General features: G+C 34.6%; 1 protein-coding gene across 1 annotated transcript in view; it reads right to left on the reverse strand.

The window, feature by feature from the left end:
- Positions 1-17,260, reverse strand: part of ASCC3 (activating signal cointegrator 1 complex subunit 3) — a 283,091-nt gene that overhangs the window by 154,792 nt on the left and 111,039 nt on the right. Inside the window, exons 11-12 of the mRNA XM_069804940.1 lie at positions 13,579-13,743; positions 2,332-2,508 (exon numbers count right to left, since the gene is read on the reverse strand). Of these exons, the coding sequence (XP_069661041.1) occupies positions 2,332-2,508; positions 13,579-13,743 (342 nt within the window). The remainder of the gene's footprint in view (positions 1-2,331; positions 2,509-13,578; positions 13,744-17,260) is intronic.

The raw sequence follows: 17,260 nt of genomic DNA on the forward strand, positions 1-17,260 counted from the left end.
TACAAGAGCAAAGCATGTAAAAATTAAAAAATGGAAATTTAGTAATTTGAGTTATCTAGAATAGCTGGAAGTTGAAAATCACAGCTTTAAAACAGCTTTAGAGGGAAGAAGAGAACATTCATATTTGGAATTGTACAAGTATAGTAATAAAAAGATAAGACAGTATGGACATGAGTGCAAGAGACAAGTAGCCAGTCTAATTATTCTGAAAATGAGAGGTTAGCATTTTAATTAATTATTTTTTCAAATAATAACAAGTGGAAATCCTTAATGAGAAACATACATGGGCAGTGCATAAATACACATGTGGACACACACACACACACACACACAAACATAACTTTATGTATTCTTTGCATTTATACCTAGAGAGGAAAACATAAACATGCATAAAGAAAAATAACTGACATTAACAGACCTCTAACTGAAGAAGCCAAACTTTAGTCTTGGTCCCATACGCTCTAAGAGTTTCAATGTACAGAGTTTTAAGAGCTTTCCTGGCTAACTTCTATGCATAGTAAAACCACCATGCTGTCCTTGTCTTTGAAAGCTTGCCTACTGTTTACATATGATTCTGCAAATCACTAATCAGCTCCACTTTTTGGGGGAGTTTTTTTGGATGAAGGATGTCAGAAAGCTGTGGCAAAGCATCTACCTAAAGTAACTAAGAGCCTTCTATCTCCTTGCAACCCATCAGTGTGGATATAGACACAGCATCGATGGCACCTGCTGATGTTCTGCAAGAATTGCTTTTGATTCTGTGGGTTCTTACATTGCTTTCCTCCTCTCATATAGACCAGAAGGATGTTGATATTGGCAATAATTTGGCAGCTTTAGTATTACTATTATCCTGAACAGAATCCTTTTTCAAAGAGGCTTAATACTTCTACTTTTAGTTTGCTATAAAGTGTATTATTCTGATTGCAAAATGTATTTTACTCTATGAAATCTGTAACGACATTCTTCTGAAAAGCAGAAAGAAAAACTCCTGGCTGTGGTATTACCAAAACAGTCTGCCAGGTACTCACATTTCAGAATACTACCTCCTAATATTTCCTTATTGTTTTTTAGAAAACTTACTGTTTTTTAATAATTTCAAACTTTATAGGATTATTCGTATATTTCTTTGATTTTTAAATCACAAATGCTTTCTAAAGCAAGTATGAAGAAATTGAGTCTTTCTTTTTTTCTTACCATACACTGGAAATAAACTAAATATTCAAATCAAGTATCAGGAAAAGATTAAAGAAAAGCAACAGCAAATAACAGTGAAGGTACTTGAAACAATTAATGAAGGTTAAAATATGCAAATCAGAGTAAGCACCATATGGTAAACTATTCTTGTGTGTATAGACTTGAAATGGCTCCCTACAGTTGTAAAGTAAGTTTCTTTCCTGCACTGCAGACGGAATGAACTACTTAAATAACCCAGTAAGAAAGGCAATGTCCATTTTCACAAAAAAGAAAAAAAATGTAAATATCAATTAAGTTATGAAATTAACTTTTGATTGAAAATGTTTTGATTTCTATTAAATTAAATCATAGTAGAATAAGATTTTCTAAAGGTTGAGCTATATAAACTTTAATTATCGGCTGGTGAGATGCATGGGAAATCTTATGGAAAAGTGTTTGTATTAATTTCTGTATTTAAAGAAGAATTATAATTTAGATGTCAAGTGGCACTGCACTTATAATTTTTAATAAGAATATTATACCTGAGTATGGCCTTAATGTTTTCCAAAATGAGCAAGAGCACAAGGAGTAAAGAAGCTTATTTAGGGACTACTTTAATGTGTTTTCTACCAAACATGCACATATGATAGTTGATGGCTTAGCATGCTAAGGTTTTCATCAATAACTTATATCCAACTAGTATTACTGTATGTCATGTTAATATATATATGTATCCAGATTTTATGAATGAATATTTTTCTTATAACATTCCTCATGCATCCTTACAGCCAAACAAGAAGCACCACTGTTTCTAGCAAAATGGAAAACTGAAATGAGAAAGGCAGAATAATCAGCTGGTACAGTGATTCTGCAGTTGAGGGTGATGATTTCTCCTTCATCAAGCAAAAAATAGCAAAGTGGAGGCAACGCAAAGCTAGATATCGTTGTATCCAATTGCAACAAGGCCTATTTACAAGTATTGTAAACTGAGGAAATATGATTCTTAAAGCTCCTTTCAATTATTTATATCTTTATACAGAAGAAAATATGCTTCATGAAACACCTGTAGCATAACAAACCAGTACCCCCTCCACATACATATGTGAAGCATGATCAAATCAAACAGGAATCCTTTCTTTGGCATTCATGATTCTTTACCTTATTGGTTGTCTTAATTCCTATAAAGGTTTGCCCCAGCGGTACAGGTCGGAAACGGCCATCAAAGTAGAATAGTCCAATGCAGGGATTGACGTGTAGAAATGTAGCAACATCAAGATAATTGGGTAATGTAGCTGAAAGGCCCAAAATCCTAATCATACTTTGTGTAGATTCAACCTATTAAAAAACAGAAAACCTGTAAATGATCCAAGTGTTATAAGCCAACAAACCAAGCAGAGTTTTAAAACATCGCTTATAAAACAGTAATGTGAAAGAAGCAGTTAATACTTTATACAAAAGGTGAACAATAGATGTGAGTTAGTGATTATCCTGTATTGAAGAAGTCAGAGCAGTCTGCAATTCCATCAAATCTTGTTTAGTCATCTTTCTATTTTATTGTACTTCTGTCCTCCAAAAGGTTAGCAGTCATTAACTGACATGGAGGAACAATAGCAGTAAAACTGGCTTTGTTAAGAAGGGATAGTCCAATTTATAGGCAAAACTAGGACATATAATTTGGTATCATTTCTTTCTTAGTCCAAATCACACCACAATTCTGAAAAGAAAGAAAAATGTAATTCACATCATTCCTCAGTCTTCGCTTTTGCTTAAACCTTTCCACAACTCTCTTAGACAATCTACCCTAGTTTTCTGCAACAGGCTTTTTTTCTACCTTTAAAAAAAAAATAAAAAAAATTCCCCCGAATGTTTGCATTACATGCCTTCCCATTCGATAAGTGACAGAAATGGTGCTTTACAATGAAATACTCTGTTCCATATAAAAGCCTGCATATTACATGTATTTCCAGGTAATTTTCAAAAAGAATGAAACCATCCAAAAGACTTGAATGAGGAAAGTATGCAAGAATTTTCCCATTTCCTTCTGGAATATTAAGAGCCATGTAGGCTGGCTCACAACTTCGTTACTAGCATAATTATTTAGAAGCAAAGTTCACACTAATTTTCGTCAGAAGGCTTTTTAGACTCTATAACTGAAGCCATATACAAGGTTCTCAACTTGTCTCAAATGCATGAATGTGTCATGATGAGGAAGGCTGGTAACTTCTACCTGGCTAAGCCCTCTTCAAATCAATATGAGGTTTTACTTAGAATACAGATTTTGAATCACTCAGGTATTTGACTTAAAGTGAAAGGAGGTGCCATGTAATTAAGAGACGAATTAAAAGTTTTCAAAAACGATGATTAAAAAGCACATGGAGAGCATTCTCAAGGAAGATAAAATACACGATACCATAACACAGACCTGGCAAATAACAAGCTCACCAAAATAATAAAACAAATCCCAAAAAGAAACCACCCCCCACAACTCTACAGACAGCCTGGTAATGGACACATCCCATGGCAAAAATCTGGACACAAACTGTGGATGTAACCAACTAAACAACACAAAAAACCTGCTGATTGACCCTTTTACACTTATACAAAGAGCAGCCATGCAAAGGAAAGCCCATGTACAACAAAAACTTATATGTAAATGCAAATTTTGAGATGACTGGGACAAATGAGATTTCACTTTCAGAAGTGTTCCCTCTGCAGGGAACAAAAGCAGCATTCACCTTTAAGAGTACAAAGAAGCATTATCATTTCTTACATATCTTTTTAAAGCTGGATTATGTGATGACCTAAGGGCTATAGTCAACCTCAACCACACAGTCTGGAGGTGTTTGAGTTTTGGGTTGTTTTTTTTTTTTGTGGGTTTTTTTTTTTTTTTTTTTTTTTTTTGCGGGGGGGAGAAGCAGCTGTTTTTCTTTTTTGTTTGGTTGATTTTTTGGTATTGGTTTGGTGTGGTTTTGGCTCAGTCCCCTGGAGCACCACCTCCTTCTGCACTGACCTTGATGTCTGCAGGGTTGTTTCTCACACTTTTTTCCTCACTCTTCTCTCTCTTTCAACTGCTGCACAGTGTTTTACCCTTTCTTAAATGTGTTTTCCCAGAGACGCCGCCATCTTGGCTGGGGGGCTGAGTGGTGCCCTGTGGCCGGCGGGTTGGAGCTGGCCGGAACCGGCTGTGTCCGGCACGGGGCAGCCCCGGCCTCTCCTCACAGAGGCCGCCCCGCAGCCCCTGCCGCCAGTGCCTGGGCACCTGCAACCGCTACAGAAGTTTAATTTACTTAATGTTTATACGCTTTAATTTTTTAAACTTTTATCTGTAAGAACAGTAACCACTTGCTGATATATTTATCCTGTACTTTGTTCACAATCACCTGATAATAAGTACAGCAATCTGAAAGGGTAACTGAGCTCCTATCTGGAAAACATGATTTGATTTTGCTAAATTCACTAAAAATTTTTTTTCAAATCTCCTAAGAGCCTGAAAGCACTAGTTTGAAAAAATGTGCTCAGTTCCATCTGAAGGTAGGAAAGCATTTCAAGTATTTGAACAATTAACAAGAACTCTTCCTAATAACCATGGAAGTATAAATTTTTACAGCAATTAACTGTAAACTGTTTGTTCAGAGTTTTCTTTCAAAATATAAACAATGCCTAGAGAACAGTTACAGTTTACTGAGACTTGCCACTTTCAAAACCTTTGTAAAAGAAGCCATTTAACTTCACTGATCTGGCAGTTGCCCCTGGAGTTAAGGAGCTGATTGAAAACCCTGAATTACAGCTCCACATGAAAACCACAGTAGAGAGTTAACACAAGCAAGTAATTAAAATTACTAAACTGCATAGCACATTTTTAAACAAAATATACTTTTGCATATTTTATATTATACTTTACCTATATTTGTACATATTTATATAATGCCTACATAATTTTTTTCAATTTATAAATCTAAAATTTACAAATTATTTGGACAATTAGTTTTCTGTTTATATCAAGCCACGAAAATCAAGCAAGAGTGCTATAAGAAATCGGGTAATAATGTCTATTGCTCTATAGTAACATTTTCTTGGTCTTCATAATTAAATAAAGACTATTAAGACTCTAAATTATTCCATCAATTTCTTTAACTTCTTTCAAGGCCAGCCAAACAAAAAATCTTTATTTTTTACCATCTACTTTTATATCCACTTAGCAACACAAAATATCAATAATTAATATATATTAAAAAAAAATCAAGAAGCAAAAAGAGGTACATTCACCCTAAAAGACAAAATTTATCATAACAATTCTCCTAATTATTTTATATACACATCAAATTCAAACTGTAAACTAAACCCCTGTGTTCTGTACATCATCACATACATATACAGAATGAGCGATACCCTTTGTAAATACAATCCATTCAAACGCTAATATTTTTCATGTGCTGGATCACTTATTATTTGGTCCTAGAAGTCCTAGTTAGAGATTATGCCTTCATATACAAGACACAATGAACACAAAGGATTTTCCTGAAATTGCAGTAAAAATTACTGGAAAGATAGTTTGGATGACAAAAGTTTTCTGTTTACATTCACTGTCACTGGCTGGTGGTATGCAGCTAACTGTGTTTTCTTCACTACTGGCACACAATCTCAAACATTTTAATCTTCATATGTGTTTAATTATCTCAGTGAAAATATAAGCACCATTTGGAACTTCAAAGGCTTTCTTTGGAAAACTGAACAGTATTTGCAAATCATGTTCTTTGAAAGTTTTACTATATTTTATTGATTTGATATTACATTGGAAGTAAGAAATAAAATTGCCATTACTATATTTAACTGACATATCTAATTAGTATATCTAATTCAGAAACATTCACGATGGCATGTGGAGAATTGACAGCATGTTCACCATACACATTTGCAGAACACAATTAGCACACCATGAAATTGCATGTATACAAGAAAAATAAACAAGATAGCTATCCAGTACTGATTTCCACACTCAAGCATCATCTGCGTTTACACTGTAAATGATAAGGATCAGGTATGGGAAGTGCCTCTCTGGATTGTAAATTGATCACAGCAGGATCATTTTCTTCCTAATAGGTTTTAAGATTTGCATATAATTTCATTACATTACAGCCACCACTTGAGAGCATACAGAGTATGCATAGAGATACTTTTATCTGACTTCTAAAGTTCTTCCTGAACTTTGTGATATTGGCAGACTTCCCATTTCCATGTATTAAAATATCACATTCACAGAATGAATTACAATCAAGCTGGAAAGCATCCCTGATTGTTCAACTCGAGCACAAAATTAAGTGAAGCAGACAAGTTTACATATTCTAATCTTTGAAGAATTGTCCACTGGTTAGAAATTAATCTGATATTCAGATGACCCAGGATTACTTCAACACACCCTCTACAGTCAGTCTGTGTGCCCTTCAGATGTACACTAAAGACAAGATACACAGAAAATTAGACACAAGCATTTCTTAGTTTTTAGTCTAGATGTGCAAGAAGATGAATTCCTAGGTTCCTGGTTTCCCTGCTCAGCAGTGGTAGGAATAAAGTACTGCATACAGGGATTCACATTAGTTATTAGTTAGATACCACCCTATCCACAGAATGGCTCCAAGTCTCAGCCTCTCAAAAGATCTATGTTTTTCCCATTACCCAGAAAAAAAGGAGAAAAAGAAAGGAAAAAAAAAAAAAAGAGGAATTTTTAGAACACTTAAAAAGAAGTAATTAAAGGTGTTTCAAAATGACTAAGAAGCAATTTTGTTAGAATGTTTCACCAGTGTTTACTTGTTTATTGATATCTTGTTTACTGTCTAATGAAAGAATTAAGAAGTTGTCAATCAGTCCACCTAGGTGGTAATTTCCTAGTTTTAGGAACAAAAATGGAAAAACCAGTAAAACTGCAAAATCAAAAGTACACAGTAAAAATGCAATTACTAATACTGTTTTGAAGATTCTACACAGGACGTTATCTACAACTCAAACACTCTGTACAGAATGCATTTGTTACTAGGCAACCATCTAGTTAAGTAATTTTATAAATGAGTTTTACTCTGCTTCCAATGAACCCTGAAAATACTGTGATCTCAGTCCTCCATTTAGAACATATTTAAAAATCTAGAGGTACTGAAAAAATGTAGCCATGCAGAAAGCACTATTAGAAGCCATATTATTTTTCCCTCAGCTAAGTATTAAGTATGCAATACTTTGCCTTAAGAAATGACATTTTGAATATACCTATTAAGAGATTTCTATGCCCTGCACAGTGCCATGTCAGTTTTTCTTGAATGACAGAATGCCTTTTCATGCTATGCTTACTGTTTTGTTCCCAAACTAAGAAACAAAAAGAAATATGAACCCTTCCACAAATCAGTTTAACTGCTTTAGCATATTATGAAAGAACATAAAACATATGACAATCACTATAACCTTTTAAACTCCATGGATCTACCACAAAAATGGAAATAAGTTCACATATCAGTAAGAAAAAATGATAGGCAGAATGACTTCCTGACATCACTTCCATGAAAAGTAATAGAAAAACTTCTGAAGATTAATTCAAATATCATACATAACATTTTCCAAACAAATGGAGATCAGGCTTTCTTTTAAAAAAGTATTTTTGTTTTAAAAAAGTAATTTTTACACAACTACAAGGTTGCCAGAAAAGGTAACAAGATAGATCTAGACTCATGTAAGGCATTAGACATATGGCTGGACAACATACTGTTTAAAAATAACATCACATAATAGCAAGAAAACATGTATTAAATTTATCACAGACTGATGAACTGACAGATTTTAAAGAGAATGTAGAATTGAAAAACAGCAATTAAAAAGGGATGCCTCTAATTGCTTTCTAAGCCTGACCCTATTCAATAATTTTATCCATGATACGCAGTAAATAAAAAATAACTGGTGACAAGAAGAGCAGGTGATTGGCAGAATTAATATAACTGATGTGTGTCAGCCATACAGATAAATCTAGGTTGATGGTGCCATTCAAACTAAATTTCTTCTAATTTAGCTCATTCTAAAACAGGCCACAGCTGCAAAATGAGACACTATTCTCAGGAAACAATCTTATAGCAACAAGTGAATCCTGCAGCAACTATAAAGAGGTTTGCCTGAGGACTTAATGAACAAGCATCTGAATGCAAGTTCCGAAGATGATGTGTTAGCAAATTAAGTACATGCAATTCTTAGAGGTATAAAAGGGATAGAACTGAGTAATAAGAGGAAAACGCTCTACCTCTGTATATGCCACAACCAAAACTAACACAAAAGTTCTGTACCCAGTTTTGTTGACATGTTTCAAAAATACAATCACAAATATAAGAAAGTTCAGCAAAAAAAGACCCACAACACTATAGCTGGAAATCAAAAAATCATTGTGGAAGGTAAGATGCTGAGAAACTTGATTAGCCTATATAAGGAATATCGAAAGACTAACAGCAAATCACTCAAGATGATAAATGAAGAACCAAATGAAATGCCAATGCCATACGAGTCCCAAAAGACACAGGTAGGAACTGCAGTGGGCTACCATTAGACACAAGATATATAGATCTGATCAGCCGATTTTAGGTCATTAGCTAATCAGCCTTGCTTTTTTTTTGGTTTTTTTTTAAACGGCTCAAATTTTCTTAATCAAGAATGGGATTCCAAGCACATAAAAATTCCTAATATGATAACAATTAGGCATTTGGCTTTGGGTGAGAAAACACTGAACTTCTTTACTTCTGATTTCTAGTATGGAGGTAAAAGAGGCAGCCAAAGGGCCAGAAAAAAAGAGGTAGAGGAGATAATAAGGAACTAGAGATACTGAAAATGCATCCAGAGCAAGGAAAACTACATGACGGCTGAGAGGGAAAGTTTCTTAAATAAGGTGTCATGAGGAAAGAAAGCTCCAAAAGGAAACGTGAGAACTTCCAGGGGAAGGAGAACAACTCCACCATCTCATGGTCACTGCAGCTAAGGCTGCCTTTGATCTTCACATCCCCAACAAGCCCCTCCCTTGTTGGTGAGTATGAGGTACAGCAAAGGACCTCTCCTTGTTGGCTCCTCTATGACTTGGAGAAGGAAGTTCTTATCAAAGCACTCCAGGAATCTCCTGGATTGTTTGTCCTGCTGTGTTGTCCCACCTATTACTTATCTAGCAACTTTGCTGATCTAATAAAAAAATATAGAGCAATTGAAACTTTAATTTGAAGAATGAGATTGTGATGAGAACAATATTTGTGTGTCTAAGATGAGAGCTTTGGTTCCCCAAAATCTGAGAAATCTTTTAGTACGGATTTTCTTTTATTTAATTTATCATTCACATAGTTGACAGAAGGTATCAAAACTCACATATCACTCAAGTATAATATTCACTATGCTTTTCGTGAAAAAATACCCGTAAGCAGCTAAGAAGACATAAAAAACTCTGAATAATTATGACAAAATAATTCAGTGTCCTTTAAAAGAGGTCAATTTTTTTCTTTCAAGTTAGTAAGTTCAGTAGATATTATAGAAGTGTGGAAAGTTTGATTAAAAAGTTTAAACATTTCAGTTTTACATCTGCATTATGCTCTACACTAAAACTTTAAACATCAAAGCTATAAATTGGATTCAAAGAAATTGTTTGATCTTATACCTACAGTATATAACAGAGCTCAAAGCAATTTTCCCACCAAAATGTTTAGCAAAGTCAAATTAAATCACTTGCAAAAACATTCTCTAAAATTTGAAAAGTGCAAACATGCACGAATACGCTGTTCATTCTGCTATGAGTAAAACCGTCAGCAATTCCAATATATATGCTCCTTCCAGGTTTAAAAAAAAATGGATTCTAAAAAAATGCCATAAGTTAAAATGAACATGTTAAAGTCTTACAGTAAGTGGTGTGATTCAGTGTTCATCTGGGGGAAAGTACAACAATAATTCAAGTATTTGAGGTACAGATTAGGACAGACTTGCTAATGCATCAGGATATTCCTGTTTCAAGAATGTATTTGCATAGCTGTATTTGTACAGAATTTGAATACAGGTCTCAAAACATTATTTTCTGGCACAGTTGTAGGCCCAAGTAGCCAGTTGAACACTAATTCTTAAAAAGAACCCCTCGCCCCCACCCCCCAAAAAACCCAAACCCCTCCACTGCCTGTTTTTCTATTATCCAGCATCTAAGCAAAACAACCCTCACATACTCCAACCAAACAAGAGATATGCTTTTTCTATAAGACAGGATAACAAGCCCTGCAAAATGTAAGAGGCACTGCATTATACATCCTGACCTGCACAGGAATCATGACATTGTCTCATAAGATAGTTTCGTATACAAGCTAGGGAAGTATGATCCAGATGAAACTATAGGTACACACCATTATTAGAGTAGCTATTAGTGATTTATTGAAAAGGCTGAAGTAGTATTCAAAGGAATTATCACAGTTCTGTTCTAGAAGTGATACAAGAAATGACTGTTCCAGGTCAGACCAAAAATCCAACTACTTCAATACACTGTCTCCCACAGTGACCAAAAAGGACAGCACAGAAACTGGGAAAATGTTAATGACATTCGCCAGCACAGCCCCCAGTTATTACAGCCCCCAGTCTGATCTAGTGACTACCAATCTGCAATTGATTCTTCTTTGAATTACTTCTCTAATCACTTTCTAAATCCCTCCACTACAAATTTGGAAAAACTAGTCAATATTTCTGATGTCTTAAACCAATATACAAATCAGGTAATTGATTTCAGCAATTACTGCAGTGGTGCAGTTGACATAAGGATATTTTAGATTGATGTTGTCAATGGGTTTTTTGTTTTGGTTTTTTTTTTCAGTTTTTAAGAACTGAAAAATTATTCTTACCTCCTATGTGCATGAAAATTGAACGAGTATGATGTTTCTATAGCTATCAATGAAAAATACATTCTAGAACTACTTCCAGAAGGGCTGGAGAGGAGCTTAATGTTTCATATAGAATCATCGAAGTCAGAAGGACATTCTCCAGCGGTGGACTGAATATCCTGGGTTTAGTTCCTGCTCCAGGGAGATTTATGAATTTGTATCAAAATGCATGAAATGGAACTAAGAGCAGGGAACAGAACCAAAGAAATGTAACCAAATATTTTTTCTTTGCAAAATATCATTATCATTATTAGATGTGATATTTTTACACTTAAAACATCTGTAATAGTATTTTCATGAAACTCCAGTGAAATACTTCTGAAATAAAAATTTATGGTATCTTTTTTAATCACCAAATAAAAGTTCCAGTAATTTCATAATTAGCTATGGATGTATACTGCAAACTTCATAGAGCTATGCTTGCAGGCTTAGATACTGCAGTATAACATTTCAGTGTAATTTTAAAAGCTAACCCCCTTATTATTTGTTTCCATATTAAAAAGGTAAAACAGTTGTACAAAACATCTCCTGTTTCTTTCTCTCCAACCTCTCTGGGAGGCTTGCAATTCAAAATATTTTTTTTCTGGAATTGTTTTCTACTGCATAATTCTAAATATTTCTACAAGTAGATTTGTTTCTGTTGAACTGTGGGGGGGGTTAATGTACTTTTATACTGTAAATTTTCTCTCTCTTCAACTACCTTCTTGTAAAGATTCATAATGGTGTCCATTACTGCCTTTCTTATCAACTTAGAATAAATAAGGTCATCAGAAAGGTGGTGAGATAGTTAACTTCAAGATTTGCGTTTTGTTTTTCTTCCCAACTGTTTCACTTAAGGAAGGGTTACAAATGAGTAGCTTCAATTCCAGATGAATTAAACTCCAACTTGGTAGGTAAAACAAACCTTGAAATCCTAGAATATTAAAGTACCCTAGAGAGCTATTTTTAAAATGAGTGTTGAAGCAAGATACTGCTATATTACAATAAATGCACTAAGGGTAGGATTCAGTACCAAAGACATAATTGCCTCAGATTTTATATTCCTTGTTAGCTGCACAGGCTTGACAGACACAAAAGGAAAGGATGTATGGGAGATTTGTGTCCAAATTAAGCAGAAACAGGATGCCAAGCTGAATAATGTAGGGCAGATAAAATGGCTCTAGACATCTATTTCGGACAACTGAAGCCCACCTTACGAGTCTTACAAAACTTCGCATTAAAAAATGAATGAGTCTTGCAATCTGACATGAAGACAATGACCATCAAGGTCACTGCTAAAAGCTGGGATTCGTTACTTTAAAGACACCTAAGGAAACAAGGTTATCAAAACCACTTAAGAAAGAAAATACAATGTCAAACAGGTTAAGCTTTAGTGCCCCTGAGGTAGTCTAAACTTTACAAAGCCCTACTCTCGATAAAAAAAAAAATTTTCCCAAGTTTAGCTTCTTCTAAGGAATTATTACTTATGTTGTTCTTTATACAGGAACTTTGTACTTTCTGTACTGCATTAGAGCAGACATCCATTTTATTCTGTTCTTAGAGGAGCTGGATTCAGATGATTCAGAGAGCCTTAACAAGGTTAGTGTAGCCTTATCAAGAAAAAAGCATCTTGAAAGCAAAAAGGCTTTAAACATTTAACATGCTACAAATAGAGCCATAACAATACCAATTGTGTTTATTTTTAATTTCTTACAGATTATTTGTATTGACATACTTTTGCTCTGCATGACAAAAAAAATTAAGAATGGCACTCCATCCTCTCCTTACCATTATTTATTTATCCTAATTTGATCCTTTTTATTCATCCCTAAATTCCACACTTTATCTTTCTTGTAAATGCACATCTCACCATTGAGACCAATCTTATTTATTGTCTAACTCTGAATCCTTCTTTTGTACAAGATTTAAGAAAAAAACCCACATATTCATCCTTTTCTCCTTTTGCCATTTTAAATCTTGGTATTTAGAAAGTACCACTAAAGCACAGGGGAAAAAAAAAAGGACCAGTTATACTAAAGTAAAAATTACGTAGTATTTTTCTAGCAGCGCTGAAAGTTTTACCTAGATTTAAGACACTGCTCTTAATTTAAAAAAAAAAAATTCCTAGGAAAACTGCTGATTAAAAATAAGCATTCCTGGCAAAAAAATACTTTCCATTTTGGTTATGTTAAAAAATTAACCTGATTATTATTTGTTGAAAATGGTTTAATTTTGCTGTTACTTGTACAGTAAGTAAACTAATATTAAGCAAATAAATCATAAGAAATAGCTCTGTAATAAATTATGCATCTAGGAATCTGATAGTTGATGTAATACAGAAGAGAATGTAGAAGACAAAAAACTTTTCTTCATTCTTAGTACAGAACAGCTATAAAATAAATTGTAAGCTGCCGAAGCATTTTGATTTCATTGTCTAAGCATTTCTCCTTTTACACTGAAATCTACCAATTCTTGACCAAAATAAAATTCTTTTGAAGATTTTTTTTGCTCTTACCTGACGTAAAGTACGTGCTACTATACTTTCAAGTACTGGTCCTCTGTCTTCATGCAACAGATGAACTTCATCGAGAATCAAGAGTTTTACCAGCTGGGAGAGGGCTACATCACCAACACTTTTTCTTGTCACTACATCCCATTTCTCTGGAGTAGTCACAAGCATCTAGTAAAGCAGAAAAGCGAAATATTAAGCATTTGCAAAGAAAAATCCAGACTCAAATTTATAAAAAAACCAGTATTTTAATATGCAGCAGAGTAAATGTAATGCAGAACTTAACAAAGCTATCTTAAGTTTTACCTACTTTATCTATGAGGCAGACACAGTTTGTGCTGGATGGCCATTAATAGGATTCAGTATGGAAAACCATATGGAAATATCAACTAACATCTTCAAGCTACTGTGCATCATTTGTACAGATTTTCTACATTAAAACAATTAAGTAGCTATCCAGAATCAACTCCTCATGTAATTGTGAGAGCCATTTAATATATGGGTTCCACGTTGTCCATGACAGAATATTTCTAACCTTCACCACAGCACAGTAAACACCTAAGACACCCCCCCCCCACCCCCCCCCCAAGCTTGAGCTGATAGTTCCCAGTTCCCAATGAAATGCTTTCTCCCTAAGGCATACTTTCAAGTAGTACATTTTGGTATCTCTATCCTTGCACTGGCAAAACAAATTAAACAACTTTCACCAGTACTGGAAAAGGTAACTTCCAAACTTTATTGTTTCATGTAGATACGTCTGTGGTAAGTCTCTATTAAGGTGCCATTTCTTGCATGCTCTTGCAATGGCTTTTTTTTTGCATAAACCTCAAAGTAATAGGTTATCAAACAGGTAAAACTGAGGTACGTTCAATCTCCAATTGCCAAACAATTGCAGTACCCTCCATTCTCCACAATGACAACATACTCAGCAGTCACTTCATGTGACCTTAACACAAGAATTCAAGAAACTAGCCTTTTAAATTTAAAATCAGACATAAAGTGGTCACTCTAAAGAAAGCATCTCACTCCTCCCCCCTAAAAATTCTCAGCAGCTCTTTCAAATAGAAATAGAAAGACAGATTTCTCAAATACTATTCAACAAAAATAATTTCCTATTTAAGTGCCAACTACTATGTATAAAACCCCCATAGAACAGAATCTCATCCACTGAAATTCAGTAGTAACTTGCCTGCAAGTCATGACTATGATTTAAGGGCAATTATTTATTGCCTATTCATAACAAATCTAATGAATCACTATTTATCAAAGCTTGAGATTTCTGGGACAGGCACAAAGCTTACCTTACAGTCTCACTTATTTCACAAAAAAAGAACTTAGAACTATTAAAATAAAGGTTACTCTGTAACTTTGCAGTTGAAAATCACTCAGAAATTAAAAATGAAAATTCAGATTATGTTGTTTCATAGGCCCCAATATAAAAGTTTAGACATTGGGCAAATCTTGTTCAGGTGATATCTAGAGCAAAATGAATCCTTTAATTAGTGAAAGATGACAAGGATTGTTTGATTATCTTGACTGAAATGAAACTTTTTAAAAATTCAACTACCAATCATTGAAAGATATTAAGACTTGGTAAAATGGGGAAACTTCTAACAGTTTCGATAAATAGACACGATACTAAAAGAAAACACAGTCCAGTGATCATGAATCTGTAAGTGGTTCATTTTTCTAAATAAGCTTATCAACTTGTGACAGCATCTAGAGAACAGGACACTTGTTTTCTAAAAATCTACTGACATTGACCACAACAGTCTTGAATTACCTTATCCTATAAGAGGATAGATATAACAAATGTGAGATAGATGACCAAACTAGGTTTATGATAGAACTTTTAAAATAGGAATTCTAAATTACAAGAACTTCCTACTTCTATCAGTATAACTTTATTTGACGAAGTATTTTTACCTAAATTGCCAACTTTTCCCCCCCAAACACATGGATTAGTTTCTTCTAACAGATTTTGATTCCAAGCTTATTTTAATTCAAATTTTAGTATCAAGGGCTTTGACTCTTAAAGCACTATTACATCCATATTTTTCCTCTCAATAAATATTTTTGTGTAATTCTACTTAAAAAAAAAAAGAACAAACAGTAATAAGTAAATTCTAACATTTAATATTTGATGAACCCATGCTTCACATCACAAATAAGAATTGAGTCTACAATCAGACAGGAAAACATGTATCTGATCCCTATCAGTTCTTTCATAACAAACATGTTTTATGATTGGGCTTTTTCTTAACTTTACATGTTCAAAAATAAAACACTAAGATGAAACACAGTTCAACCTTATAGATGATAACGCTTCTACAGCAAATATAATACTAGTAAGTCCCTACAAAAGCTTACACACACAACAATTGCTTTCATATAGTTGCTATTTGCTATATTCTAAGCAGCCATGGTAGAATACTAAAAAAACCCATAAATTAAGAGTTGACCAGATACTAACAGTATCTGATCTCAGATTTGACCAGATAATGTAAACCCAACAGGATATGTGATTCATGACATTTTCTTCGCAAACAAAATCTTATTATCTGTGGGAACACAATGTACAAACAAGAAAAATGAAGATTGCTGCACTAGAACCCAGACTGACAAAAAAAAAAAAAGAAAACATCAAGACAGGTTAGGTGGCCTCCGAATGTGGTGCTGTGAGGTATACAAATGGTACAAATTAATATTATTACCAAAACCAGTTTCTTATCACAGAAATTACACAAAGGAAAGGGTAAAAACACTGAGTAATTATGAATAATGCTTCAAGGCCCTGGCTAAGAAAAGCAGACACAGAGAGCTATCACAGACTTCTAAAACCTTCATGAAAATTGCTAGTCCAAATTTGAGCAAACGCCTTACTGAAATTTAGGTAGACAATATCCACTGCTTTTCCCTCACCTACCTGGCCAGTCATTTCATCATAGAAATCTATCAAGCTGGTCAAGCATGACTTCCCCTTGGTGAAGCCAAGCTGACTACTCATGATATGATTTTCTTGTCTTTCATGTTGCTGGAAATTGTTTCCAGGATTAGCTGCTCCATCACCTTCCCAGGTGAGGCTGACCGGCCTGGCATTCCCTGGATCCTACTTCTTGCCCTTGTTGAAGACAGGAATGACATTTGCTTGTCTTCAGTCACTTCTCTCAGTTACTGTGATGGATCAAAGATTATCAAGATTGACATCGCAATGACATCAGCTAGCTCCCTCAGTGCTCACAGATGCATCCTATCAGAGCCCATGGACGTATGCATGCTCAGTTTGCTCGAGTATTCTCTGACCTGATCCTAGTACACTTTACTTGCTCTGGACTTTCCCCCAGCTGCTGGGACCTGGGATTCCTGAAGGCTAGTCTTGCTAGTAAAGACTGAAGCAAAGGAGGCATTCAGTACCTCAGCCTTTTCCATGTCCTGTGTAACCAGGTCCCCTGTCTCATTCAGCAATGGGCCCACATTTTCCCTAGTCTTCCTTTTGTTGCCCATCTTACTGTCTTTGACATCCCTGACCAGATTAAATTCCATTTGTACTTCAGCTTTCCTAACTTCATCCCTGGATGCTCAGACAATGTCTCTGTATTCCTCCCAGGTCATGTGTCCTTGCTTCCACCCCCTGTATGCTTCTTTTTTGCGTTTGAGTTTGACCAGGAGCAACTTCTTGATCCACGTA

Source organism: Haliaeetus albicilla, chromosome 17 (genome assembly GCF_947461875.1).
Source record: "Haliaeetus albicilla chromosome 17, bHalAlb1.1, whole genome shotgun sequence".
Lineage (NCBI taxonomy): Eukaryota > Metazoa > Chordata > Aves > Accipitriformes > Accipitridae > Haliaeetus > Haliaeetus albicilla.